This window comes from Macrobrachium rosenbergii, chromosome 19 (assembly GCF_040412425.1).
Source record: "Macrobrachium rosenbergii isolate ZJJX-2024 chromosome 19, ASM4041242v1, whole genome shotgun sequence".
NCBI classification, from domain to species: domain Eukaryota; kingdom Metazoa; phylum Arthropoda; class Malacostraca; order Decapoda; family Palaemonidae; genus Macrobrachium; species Macrobrachium rosenbergii.
Genome location: NC_089759.1, coordinates 3,284,157 through 3,299,080, shown reverse-complemented (window position 1 = coordinate 3,299,080; position 14,924 = coordinate 3,284,157). Strand labels below are relative to the sequence as shown.

The window sequence follows — 14,924 nt, the reverse complement described above, 5'->3', positions numbered from 1 at the left end:
ACAAGGTTACAACGACTTTGACTGGGATTCAGGTCCGATAACTGCAAGGTTACAATAACTGGATTCAGGTCTGATAACTTCAAGGTAACAAACTTTCCCTGGGATTCAGGTCTAATAACTACAAGGTTAAGATGACTTCCACTGGGATCCAGGTTTGATAACTACAAGGTTACAATGACTTTGACTGGGAATAAGGTCTGATAACTATAAGGTTACAATGACTCACTGGATTCAGGTCTGATAACTAAAAGGTTACAATGACTTCCACTGAAGTCTGATAACTACAATGACTTTTCTTGGGATTCAGACAGCTATCACATAAGGAAGAATGTCTCAGGGATTCAGTTTAAATAACTACAAGGTACCAATGACTTTTGCTGTAATCCAGATAGATGTCACATATGGAAGAATGTTCCTGGGATTAGAGAGTACCGTGGGGTAACAAGGACTTCTAGTGGATCCTGTAAGACCATCTCATGTGGGAAAATGTTCCATGAATTTATTTACAAGATAGAATGACTACCAATGAGTTACAGAACTCTGTTGTCAAATAGGGAGCATTTTTAATAAAACACAGAAGCTTCTTGTTTCTGCTGTTACTTCTAACAATTTCATTTGTTCCATATTTATGATATACTTGACATCTACAATGTGTCATAAAGAATTCATTATCGGTCGTAGATGTAGGACCTTCAGCATAGCCAAATTATACTGAAGAGTCTTTCAGGGATGATGCAGCCTAACAAAAGAACATGAGACTATACATGTTAGAAATCAGTAGCCCTGAAAACTGTAAATTTGGTTGATGTGTCTGAATACCTGTATTCCTAGAGTAAATATTCTATCTACAGTGCATAACAGAATATTTTAGAAGATATTATATTCTATACAAATTAGAAATCTGTAGACCTGAAAATTGTCAATTTGGTTGATGTGTCTGAGACCCGTATTCATACAGTACAAAATACTCTAACCACAGTGGGTATAAGGGTATCTACAATGTATTATATTCTATACATTTTAGAAATCTGTAGCCCTGAATCTGGTTGATGTGTCTGAAGACCTGTATTCCTTCAGTAAAAAATATTCTAACCACAGAGTGTATAAGGGTATTTATAATATATATTTTATACATTTTAGAAACCTGTAGCCCTGAAAATTGTAAATTTGGTTGATGTGTCTAAATACCTGTATTTCTACAGCACAAAATATTCTAACCACAGTGTGTAGAAGTGTTTACAATACCTGTATATTATATTCTATACATTTTAGAAATCTGTAGCCCTGAAAACTGTAAATTTGGTTGATGTGTCTGAATACTTGTATTCATACAGTAAAAAATATTCTAACCACAGAGTGTATAAGAGTATTTACTATATATTATATTCTATACATTTTAGAAACCTGTAGTCCTGAAAACTGTAAATCTGGTTGATGTGTCTGAATACCTGTATTCCTTCAGTAAAAAATATTCTAACCACATTATGTATAAGGGTATCTACAATGCATTATATTCTATGCATGTTAGAAATCTGTAGCCCTGAAAACTGTAAATCTGGTTGATGTGTCTGAATGCCTGTATTTCAACAGTACAAAATATTCTAACCACATTGTGTATAAGGGTATTTACAATATATTAGATGCTATACATGTCAGAAATCTGTAGCCCTGAAAACTGTAAATCTGGTTGATGTGTTTAAATACCTGTTTTCCTTCAGTAGGAAAATATTCTAACCACAGAGTGTATAAGGGTATTTACAATATATATTCTATACATGTTAGAAATCTGTAGCCCTGAAATTTGTAAATTTGGTTGATGTGTCTGAATACCTGTACTTCTACAGTATAAAATATTTTAACCACAGTGTGTAAAAGGGCATTCACAATATATTACATTCTATACATTTTAGAAATCTGTAGCCCTGAAAACTGTAAATCTGGTTGATGTGTCTGAATACCTGTATTCCTGAAGTAAAAAATATTCTAACCACAGTGTGCAAAAGAGCACTTGCAATATATTACATTCTATACATGTTAGAAATCTGTAAGCCAGAAAACTGTAAATCTGGTTGATGTGTCAGAAGACCTGTATTCCCACAGTACAAAATATTCTAACCACAGTGTGTAAAAGGGTGTTTAAAATACACTGAATATTCTTTATGAAATTCTGTCTCTTTGACAGGCAAACTCGACAGAACCTTAAGTGAATTCAGGATACACATGGAATGCAAGAAAGATTGACTTGACGTCAAATCTAAGCTACACCAACTAATTCTTACAAAAACTAAGCATGCAAACTAACAACAAACTAAACTACTATATGATAATAATCCTACTATAGTATCTAAAACCCAGTGCATATCTATATACCTATTTTTCCTGTGTGTAAAATAAAAAAGACTAAAGGTAAAGAACTTCATGTTTAACTATCACTAATTCTGAAAAAAGTGAAGATAGTGCTACACAATTTACCTTTACTTAATAATAATAATAATAATAATAATAATAATAATAATAATAATAATAATAATAATAATAATAATAATAACAACAGAACTTTTAGCTGCTGCTCACAATATGAGAAGCCATAATTACCCTTTAAAATATATATCTATATATGTATGTGTATACATATGCATATATATATATATATATATATATATATATATATATATATATATATATATATATATATATATATATATATGTATGTATGTATTAAGGAAACTTCTTTCTGCCTTAACTTACTATCCAGCCTTTTGCATAATGCAGAGGTATCTTTTAAATGGGAGGAAAAAGACGAATTATTATACAAAAGTAACATCTGAAATACAGGTGTGAATTATCACTTTATCACTTTCTTTGACAAGTGGATGAAAAATCTGCAAAGGAATGAGAGTTGATTAGTAGGTTCTTGAGCAACGGTTGGACTGACGTGTGTGGAGAAAAAGTCATTTTGTACCTAAATATAAAGAATTCGGGTAAAACAGTGACAAAAGAATGTCCTGTAAGGCTACCGGAATCATCAGAATAAATAAAAAACAAACCAAAGCACCACCAGCTGCTAGGAAAAATTAATATATAAATTATAATCAACTGAGGCTGAAAAAAAGTGTTCTGAGTACGGTAAGCTTGATGTTGAAGTGTCAGATTGTGGATGAATGCATCAAAGTCTTTACAACCTAAATCCATTTCAGAGTTGTGTCAACAATGACACCAGCAGAAAATATCTTAAAAGCTCAGTAATTTTATATACGAAGTATAAATCCCGGATATAGGCAATCAGGAACTACGAACCAATTTAAAATATAGAGGTAATCTGCAGGAAAAAATACAGTGCTAGTGATTTACATTCTATTGGATTTAGGGAATTCAGAAGCTGTATTGACAAGGTCAATGCTAACTGTGCTCCGCTTAAAAAAAAAGGGGTTGTAAGAAAGTAAGCTGTCAAATCAAATGAAACGATAGAATATGGTGCAGATACAGAAAAGACAATGAAAATGAGCCATCAAAGTTGACAACCATTTCAAGAGAAAGAACAAACTAAGAGGCAAATGATTTCTCAGACTGAATTGTGTGCATTACAATTATCAATCAGTTGCTGCAAATTGAAAGTAGATTAGCTTGGCGAGAATGAGGGAGTAGATACATCACAAAATTGAATGTGGGTTTGCAAAAATTTAGTAGAAATCTCTGTATTCCTTAAACAAATCGACTAAAAGTGCTTTACCTACAACAATACAATGAACGTAGGCCTACTTCAGTCTTGACTGAAAAAGTGAGTCTCATTTCTATTAAACATAGGATATTGCACATAAAAGATACAAAAAATCTGAATAGCTTCAGAAGCAACAACAACCAAGAGGTGCATTCATGGCAAAACAAGGTATAAAATATAAGAAAGACTTAAAAGAATCAAGAAATTCACCCCACCGCATTTCAAAAACTGAGGCAAGGCTAAGGTTAGAGTCTGAGTTCTGTGTCCAGTCAGGTCACAAGAGGCGAGTAATGTCTTCCTCATTGTCGAAACTGTGTTCGTGGTAGTTTCTTCATTTTGATGATTCTGTCAGCCAGTTAGGGATGCAGTCGTAATTCTGTCGACAGTCGAAAACAAAACAGAAACAAGCTGCTATGCAAATACAAAAAAAAAAAAAAAAAAGAGAGAGAGATAAGGAGTAATATGCACATGCAAAATGAATAATTGGTAAGCAGATTTTAGAGGCGTCAACAGAATAGGTAGAAATACCAGTGCTGCAAAACTACACAACACGCATTTTAAAAAAGCTTAAACTTACCACATAAAAGATTGAAATGATACGCCATTGGGAAAATTATCTTTTTTTTGGAAAAACTGCTATTTATGGTAATATGGATTGCTATCGCGGTTATAGTATTATAAGGTGATATTTTTTTGGGGAAAACTATGTTTTAGATTCGCTGAACAGCAGCACCAGTGTGCAGTAAATGTGCCTCGCTGTCGAACTTCTCAGTTCCAGAGGTCCTTTATTCCTCACACAGTTGGACTGTGGAACAGCCTCCCTGAGGATGTTGTGCAATTGGAACTTCAAAAGTTCAAGCGAAGGTGCAATGCATTTCAATACATTTTATCTATTTGTTAATTTATTAATGTATTTATTTTTCTCTTTTAATAAGTGAGAGGGTCTCTTCTTTCTGTATTTCCCTTTATCTCTTCTTACTTCTTCCTCATGAACACCTTAATATTCTTTGGAAGCTTGAATTTCAAGTCAGTGGCCCCTTGGTGGGCTTGTTCCATATGAATAGGCTTCATCTTCTGAATAATAATAATAATAATAATAATAATAATAATAATAATAATAATAATAATAATAATAATAACAATAATAATAATAATAATAATAATAATAGTGCATAAACAATCACATTAGTTGCTTCCTGATGAAAATAAACCTATGTTTGATTAGCAGAGTGTATTCGACAGCAAAGTGCTCATCTGATGAGGTGATCCCTATAGCGGGGTAGTGCCATCAATGCACCTCATGCAGTGTACTGTAGACATCACTTAAGGTTCTCTGCGGCGTCCCTTCGGCCCCCAGCTGCAACCCATTTCGTTCCTTTTACTGTACCTCCGTTCATATTGTCTCTCTTCCCTCTTACTTTCCACCCTCTCCTAACAATTGTTTCAGAGTGCAACTGCGAGGGTTTCCTTCTGTTACACCTTTACCACTTTCTTACTTTCAATTTCCCTTTCAGCAATGAATGACCTCACAGGTCCCTGCATCTGGCCTTTGGCCAAAATTTTATATTCCCTTCTATCGGATAACGTGAGTGATGGGTGGGCAGACTCGCTAAGGTATATGATAATAATAGTAGATTGAGTTATTACCTCTAATGTGCCAATGTCTCACACAATAAATTACGGTAAACTACATTCAACAGCGTACATGATTTATGAATTACAGGAACCAATCTTTTATAATTATGTGCCTCTACTAAAAAAAATTCGCAAATTAATTCAAAGGTATAATGATGCTTCCCAGTAAGTTAGAATCTGCAGTGAGAATATCTTCCTAAATATTTAAAACAATGAGTTTTTTAAACACGATTCATATCTTTCCTTTGACACGTATTTTTAAAAATCAACATGACTCTAGTAATGGAAAAGAATTTCTATTAAATATTTCTAATAATGTTACGATCAGCACCACGCAAAAATATAAACATTCTGCCAAGCAAGTCTGAATGTTTTTCATAACAGACATCAAATCCTTTTTCAAAATCAGTCATTATAATTTCAGTTATGCAAAAGTCAGAGCCTGCTGACAGAGTATTGTATGAAATACTAAAATTCAACCATAGAGATCATTAATAGTATTAAACAGCTGCCACAGTGTATTTGGGACAATTCGATCGAATGACTAAGAATTCTCCAAACATCCTATCAGCTATTCCAAGAAGAAGCCTTACCGTTTCCCGTCGTCGTCACGCTTCATGAGAAGCTGTCTCTTCCACGCAGGAATAGCTTGCAGCCTCTTTTCTTCCAGCTGCTGCTGAAGCTGTTCTTCTGCTACTTTTCTGGCTCGCTCCGCTGCTTTGCGTGCCAGCATCTGACGCTTCCATTCAGGGATCCTATTTCCAGCGTTGTCCTTCTCGGGGATCTGAAAGGGGAGGGAAGTTGGGTGGATCAGGAGATCCTAGTTCAAGTAAGACTACTGAAAACTATTTGGCAATGTGCCCTCAACTGGCTGGGAACCTACGAAGGGGTAACAACCAAAAGGATCTAAGGACCTTCGAATGTTCCTTTTGAACTCCCAGACGCTCAGAGACTCAATACCAAAGGTGCCCTCAGTGGGCTGGCAATCCTACGAGGAGAGACAAACCAAAAGGACCTTCGAAGGTTCATTTTGTAATTCCAAGATAGCCAGAAACTCAATACCCTAAAATAGTCAACAAGCCTTGGCAGACCTCTATTAAGAATTAGGGAGGCCCAAGGAATCATACTGAGAATAAACTAAATAGATTTAGACTAAAAAAAATACTAGTCCCTAGGTTTATGTAGCTGAGAACTTCATGTCGACATACATTATTACCAGAACACCAATTCTACTCTGACCGTATTTCTTTTGCACAAAATGAGATTGGGAATACACTAACCTGGTCTACAAAATTCATGGCAGAGAACTGTTTCTCTAATTCTTCCTTTTCCATCTTGCAATTTTTAACCTCCTCCTTTGCTCTCTCTGACTTCAGCTTCTTGATGCCAGAGATGTCAACACCCATCTTCAGTTCAGCTATGACGTCGTCCTTGGCAATTGCCAGCGCAGGTTCAGGAGCTGCAAGGATAGTTGTTTTGATATTAACACTGTGAAACATTTACGTGAATGAGGCGACATTGAGATAAACTGATTCACATGTGTTGTAGGGGAGTGATCACAGTTACATCTATAGTTAAACTGGCAAATTGTTTATAAGCTTATTTCTTTACTTACACAGTGGTATGCGAATAGGAACAGAAGTGGGTTTGGGAGCCTTGTTCTCCGTTTTTCTGAGCTGAACACTCTGCAGGTCTGTCACGCTGATGGTGGGTAACTTCGACTTGTTTTTGCTGCTGTTACTGTTCAACGTGTTGGACCTGTTCAGTGTATTGGCAGACGAAGAAGAAGATGATGAAGTGGGAGGAGCCGGGGACGTGGACGTTGCTGGTGCGGGAGGGGCGGGAGGAGGGGGCGGTGCCCCTACATTGTTCCTTGAGGACTCTTCTTCTGTGGCCTCTGGGATGGACGGCAGAGGACCCACGGGCATCGAAGCGGGCTGGGAATCGCTGTGGCTGCTACTGTGGTGGTGATGATCTTGGCTGTCGAAGGAGGAGGACAGGCCCTCGGAGGAATGCATCGCCACCAGGGACTTCACATCGGCTCCCATGGGCGAACGCCCTCCTGTGGTGCCTCCCAGGGATCTCAGGTATTCCGAGGGCTTGATCAGCCCGGATCCGGAGGGCTGGGAGGGGAATTTCGGAGGGATGAAGGGCAGGGACTTGCCGTTGGAGAGATGGGGCTTCGCCGGGAGAGTAGCTGACGACGAGTCGTCCTGAGTCGTGGTTGGAGGCTTGTCTTTGTTGCTCGTCATGATCTTCCCATAATGCTCTGCGACGTCGATGGGGAGAGAGACGGGGCGGTCGACCTTTTTGTGAGCTGCAAAGTAGGATGAAAATACGCTTAGAATTAACACAAAGGCTAAAATTAAAAAAGAATTAACACAATGGCTAAAATCAGTAAGAATCAACACTAGGATAAAATCAATGAGAATCAACACAAAGGTTAAAATCAAAGAGAACTAACACTAAGGTTAAAATTATTGAGAATTAATACAAAGGCTAAAATCAGTAAGAATTAAAACAAAGGCTAAAACCGATGAGAATTAACACAAAGCCTAAAATCAAGAAAGGCTAAAATGGATGAGAATTAACACAAAGACTAAAATCAATGAGAATTAACACAAAGGTTAAAATCAATGAGAATTAACGCAAAGGCTAAAATCAATGACACAAAGGCTAAAATCAATGAGAATTAACACAAAGGCTAAAATAATGAGAATTAAAACAAAGGCTAAAATCAGTGGGAATTAACACAAAGGCTAAAACCGATGAGAATTAACACAAAGGCTAAAATCAATGACACAAAGGCTAAAATCGATGAGAATTAACACAGAGGATAAAATCGATGAGAATTAACACAAAGGCTAAAATCGATGAGAATCAGCAAAAAGGCTAAAATGAATAAAAATTAACGCAAAGGCTAAAATGAATGAGAATCAACACAAAGGCTAAAATCGATAAGAATGAACACAAAGGCTAAAATCTAATTAAAACCTGTGAGATTTCCGACTGCACTTAATCACCCCACAACTGAATTTTTCTTGAAGGAATACACTCATAAAAATTGATGCAAATTTTGTAAGGGAACTTTATAAATATATAAATTTTTGTACGTCAGTTTTATTGAATAGACTCTATAAATTCATTAAGTATTTTGCATCTGTTTTCTAGTGTATCAACAAGGCCTTCAATACCGAAAAAAAATAAAAGGTTAAACTGTCAATGTCTGCGAAATTCAATCAAGAGAAATGAGACTTTCAAATATTTATAATTTCTATATTTAAGAGTACTTAAATTTTCCTTTGCTTTTATGAACTGATCATCTTATTCCTAAGTTACATCTGTATTTAGACCTGAACCGTGTAAAACAATTAATCAAGCGTTAGTTTACTTTAGAGATTAATTAGTTCTTGGGTTAGAAACGCGAGGTTAATGTTTTTCTCCTGTTGTGATGGCGACGTCGAAATGGGACTCTGCCCTAAAATGGAAGACTGCAGTATCTGCAAAAATACAGAACTGAGAAGAATGGTAGATACTGCAGTTTTCCCTTGCCTTACTACTGATTTTGCAGATGCAGCAAATGGGACCCCCTAAATACTCATGGAAAGCATTGAGGAATCATTCTGAAACTGCAGTAACTTGTGCCGATACTGCAATTGGACGCCCTAAATAAAGCATTGAAGAATCATTCTGAAACTGCAGCAACTTGTGTATTAGCGTTTCACGAGCCCAACAGATGCCACATCTCAATTTCGAAAGTTTGCAGATACTGCAAATGGGGCCACCTAAATACTCGTGGAAAGCATTGAGGAATCATTCTGAAACTGCTGTAACTTGTGCAGATACTGCAAATGGGGCCCCCTAAATAAAAAGCATTGAAGAATCATTCTGAAACTGCAGTAACTTGTGTATTAATGTTTCATGAACCCAATAGGTGGCATATCTCAATTTCGAAAATTTTGCTGATGCTGCAGTTTTTTCCATTCTAGAGCAGAACTGAATACTGTTAGAGTAAACAACAGGAAAAGCTTTAGCCTTCGCAGAAAAGGCACTCCATACCTCTGAAAGATCCACTTTCCCCTCTCTGCGAGTTCCTCCGGATAAACTCCGAGGGCCTGACGACGCTCTCCTCGTCCAGCCCGTCGGAGTGACTGCCTCCGGAATCGAAGGAGGACCTCTGGGAACTCTCGTGGGAATTTAACCTTGGGGAGGAATTCTCCCTCATCTGAGGGGAAATGCGATGCATGACAGCCGGGGAGGACCTTGGGGAGGGGGTGTGGGCTGGCAAGGGGGTGGAGGAGGGGGGTTGGGTTCTGAGGCTGTTCGTAGGAGAGGGGAGCGTTGCTGAGAGCTGCTGATGACGGGTGAGGAGGAGGCCGAGGAGGAACTTGGGGGAACCGAGTGGGTGGAATGGACGGGCCTATGGACGGTGATGGAGTCTCCACTTCCGCTGCTTGTGTCTCCAAATTCTGTTGACAGGAAAATGACAGAAGAGTTAAGATGGCGGACTCTGACGTCATTACTACTCAAACCTAAAAGAGCCCTAAGCTTTAAGGATTCCTAAATAGTGAGATACTTAGAAAAAATTGGAATAGATGGTGTAGACATGTGGGGAGAATGAAGGTAATAAAAAAAAAGTATAATATGTAAGTGTCGATGCGGATAAAGTGGGTGAGAAAAAAATAATATATATATATATATATATATATATATATATATATATATATATATATATATATATATATATATATATATATATATATATGTGTGTGTGTGTGTGTGTGTGTGTGTGTGTGTGTGTGTGTGTGTGTGTGTGTGTGTGTGTGTGTACTTCAGTGTAAGTTGAACAGTATTCCCTAATTATTTTTTGCTCTGATAATAATAGAAAATAAAACATAACCCACTTTATAGAGCCAACGCTGATGTACACTTTTACATATTCGATCAGACAATGACGCAACGTCAGTTCTGAATTGTAATCTATTTTGATATGTAAAAATTTACGACCTAAGAAAGTAATCACAAGAGATATAACGCATATTTAGGACTCACAGTAAATCCTATCTAAGGTGCAGTATTAGTAGTGGTCAGGATTTGCCTTTAAAACGGCAACTCTCTCTCCTCCTCCTCCTCCTCCTCCTTTGACTGTGCTTGTTTAAGTATATTGTTTCTGTGTTTAAATCTAGCATCAGCTGCAAGTTTCAGGTTTGAGGCGTTGCCTGTGTAACGGAACCTCAGAATCAAAGCTGAATATTTTCTGTGACTGATAATGCACATATAAAATCCTCAGCCTCTTCATAAACGATGAAGGTGAACTGTATATTTCAAAAAAAATTCCGAAGAGAGCGAATTTTGTTTCTGGATGGATGGATGGATTATGGAATTTAGGGACGAGCTCAAACACCGAGAAATTTTGTTTCTGGGGTCACTCACTCACGATTTTCAAAATTTAATGAAAATAACTATTATACTGATAACTGGCAGAGTCACCATACCAATTATTATTATTATTATTATTATTATTATTATTATTATTATTATTATTATTATTATTATTATTATTATTATTATTATTGCTAAGAAATTCACAATTCACAATATAATTCACTATATAATTGTGCATTTTTATTACACAGGTTATTATTATTATTATTATTATTATTATTATTATTATTATTATTATTATTATTATTACATTCAAAGGATGAGCCCTGTTCATATGGAACAAGCCCAAAGGGGCCAATGACTCGAAATTCAAGCTCCCAAAGAATATGGTGTTCATTAGTATGAAAAAATAAACGAATGAATTGATAAATAATTAGATGAAATTGCGAGTAAATTATTAAAATGTAAGAAGAATTGTATGAGGGCAGTAATGCATTGCACCTTCGCTTGAACAAGAGCTAAATATTTCACAAGGCTTAAAAATTTTTGATTAGTTCGCCTTACGAATTTATTCTCCTCATAACGCAAAAAGAAATGGTCAATCAAACATTTTTCCAAGACAAAATGGTTAACTTTTTTTGTGCTTAAAGGCTTAATATGCACCTGAATATCCACCTAAGTACTGTAAAAACCAAATCATTCCTGAAATTACTGACCTCATAATACCTTAAAATACGTTTGCAAACAGTCTTAAATAAATCTTTATTCTAATTGCTTATCATTATTATTATTATTATTATTATTCAGATGAAACCCATATGGAACAAGCCAACCAAAGAGGCCACTGACTTGAAATTCAAGCTTCCAAAGAATATTCTGGTGTTCATTAGAAAGAAGTAACAGAAGGTAAAGGGAAATACATATGGAAGAGATCACTTACTGCATATTGGTGATATTTATCTGAACTTTAAATTAAAAGATACTTTACTTTAGAACGTGTGTTAATAATGAATCAGTTAAATGTTACGTACATCTTTATTAAGCGGATAATATTGATTGATTTAGATTTTAAGATAACGATTTCCAGCTCTCCAAAAATAAACGGAGTCTATTCATGCGTTGTATGGTAAGAGTCTTATTTCATATAGATTTAATGGTAGCAGCAGTAGTAGTATTAGTAATGGCAGGGGGTTGTAACGGCTCTCGTCTCGCGAGACCTTCATACGGTGATGACATAAATCCGTTGTAGCGGATCATGTGACCGAGATTGTCTAAGACCGGCGGTTTGGGACCTCCAGAAGAAAACTGGCAATAATCACGTTTACCTTTGGGATATCAAGTCACCAGATTCATTGTTATGGCAGTGTCATTCATAATGATTATTTTAATAATTAAAATGGAAACTTATGACGAGAATATTAGGCGACTTTGACAGTGAAACTATGATAATTAAGCCAGGAAGTATTTCCACAGGTGACCGAAATGGAGCGAACGATTCAATATCTGAAAACGATGGAGTATTACTATTATTATTGTTGACAGTAGTAGTAGTAGTATTAACAGCAGGCGTTTGCCTTTGCAACGGCTCCTTCCTCCATCATCTGAGACCCCGAAGAGCGCTAGGCACCGCTTTAGTAACAGTTCGTGCCGACAGATGGCCAAGGGATCTGGTACTCGGGGTGAACCCAGAGGTAGGGGAGGGGAATTTGGGATGTCATGGAGGTGTGGGCTAACCACAATGTGCACCTGAATGGAATGAGGGGGAAGGGGATGGAGGAGGGAGAGGTGGTTCTTCAAAACCAACTCGACCAAACCATCTTCCTCAACCTCGCTGGTCCGATGAACTAGATGTCTGGAGTTTAGTGAGTCACGGTTGAGGAAGAAGATACGACGCTCGAATCTTCTTCCTCTTCTTCTTTTGAAAAGTAAACAAACCCTTCCACTCTAAATGTTTATGGGATGTGAATAAAGATGATGAGGCTGACAAATTTCGATCAGTTATAAGTGTAGTTTTACCATATTTTTCTTATTATTAGATTCATGTTCATAATAATGATCATATCAAGAGCTTATAACCTGTAAGACTTGTAATTGAAAGGAAAATAAAAAAGGCGGATAAAAGTTAATTCAGTTAACAAGTTACGATAATTATAATGACACCAAACGATAGAAGTGCCTTTATAGAAGATGTAGGTGCATAATAATAATAATAATAATAATAATAATAATAATAATAATAATAAATAAATAAATAAATAAATAAATTTACTCATATAATTATGGATTTGTATTAAAAAAATTTTTAATTACGACATAGTAAATTTCTCAGCAATAATAATAATAATAATAATAATAATAATAATAATAATAATAATAATAATAATAATAATAATAATAATAAACTTATTTATAAAAGTGTGGATTTTTAATATAAAACATTCTGATCACGGCATAGTAAAATTCCTAATAATAATAATAATAATGATATAATAATATTAATAATAATAATGATAATAATAATAATAATAATAATAATAATAATAAATCTATACATATAATTGTGCATTTTTACCATATACCAATTTTAATTACGACACAGCAAATTTCTTTGCAATAATAATAATAATAATAATAATAATAATAATAATAATAATAATATATTTGAAGAATTTACTAACTGACTGAAGTGTAATTTAATTTTGAAAGCCCCAAGCCTAACCACTATTTATTTCGCGTTAGGTTAATGTTACGGTTTAGTTAATGAACTAATTCTTTTTTTTTGTCAATCAGGTGTCACGACAACAAAGGTCATTGGAGCAGAAAATAGGTTAATGAATCAGGTGTTTAAAAGGTTGATAATTACGGGGTAAAAAAATTGTAAAGGTTAACAACCTTGCGTAAAAAGTTAAGAACTTAAGAGTCAGCACACAAGATTAAATATATACATTAAATTAAGTTGAATATAGAATTTAGGCCAAAGGCCAAGCACTGGGACCTATGAGGTTATTTAGGGCTGAAACGGAAGTTGACAGTAAAAAGTTCGAAAGGTGTAACAGGAGGAAAACCTCGCAGTTGCACTATGAATCAACTGCTAGGAGAGGGTGGAAAGTAAGATGGAAGAGAGAATATGAAAGGAGGCACAGTCAAAGGAAAGAAAGGGGTTGCTAGGTGCCATAGATGGGACGCTGCAAAGAACCCTAAGTAATGCCTACAGTGCACAGCATGAGGTGCACTGATGGCACTACCCCCCTACGGGGTATATGTATTAAAATATATAAATAAAAAATATATATATTAAAAACAGAATTCAAGGTCATATTTCCACATTCATAGAATATATACTTATATATTAAAATATATAAAAATATATAAAAACATATATAGAAATATATATTAAAATATATATTAAAGTTTTTGTAAGATTTAAAAAAAAACAAGTGAATTCCGCGAAACAATTTCGATTTGGTAAATGAATAACCTGCCTCCAAAACAGTATTCAATGAGTTTAGATTTCACAATACATAGAATTTAAATACCATCTGTTATTAAATTCTGTCTTTAAAATAATTCCACCATTGCGTAATAAAAAGCCACAATAATAGTAGATATATATTACTGTGTGAAATAGACAAGCAGGCTTTCGGACATCTGAACGGTGTTCCTCATCAGTGCCGTCAGTGCACCTCACGCAGTGCACTGTAGCAATTACTAGAGGTTCTTTGCAGCGTGCCTTCCTTAGGCCCCTAGCTGCAACCCCTTCCGTTCCTGTTACTGTACCTCCTTTCATATTCTCTTTCTTCCATCTTACTTTCAACCCTCTCCTCACAACTGATTCATAGTGCAACTGCTTTGAGGTTTTCCTCCTGTTACACCTTCCAAACTTTTTACTGTTAATTTCCGTTTCGGCAATGAATGGCCTCATAGGTCCCAGTGCTTGGGCTTTGGCCTAAATTCTATATTCAATTCAGTTCAGTTCAATTCAACACTGATGAGGAACACCTTTCAAGAGTCCGAGCCTTTGCTTGTTTATTTTACATAGTAACATAGTTTACTATATAATTGTAGGATTCTTATTGCACAGATTGTTTTTCACGAGACTGTGAATTTCTCAACAATTCCACCATTATTATAAGCTTAATCATCCTATTTCCCATAAATCATTAACAATGGCAGTGCTCAAGTCAGA

At 35.6% G+C, this 14,924-nt stretch overlaps 1 protein-coding gene across 1 annotated transcript in view; it reads right to left on the bottom strand.

Annotated features, from left to right (window-relative positions):
• The window catches only part of f (forked), a 67,066-nt gene that overhangs the window by 3,160 nt on the left and 48,982 nt on the right, over positions 1-14,924 (bottom strand). The window contains 5 exon segments of the mRNA XM_067120851.1: positions 5,947-6,137; positions 6,634-6,812; positions 6,969-7,670; positions 9,413-9,640; positions 9,643-9,822. Of these exon segments, the coding sequence (XP_066976952.1) occupies positions 5,947-6,137; positions 6,634-6,812; positions 6,969-7,670; positions 9,413-9,640; positions 9,643-9,822 (1,480 nt within the window).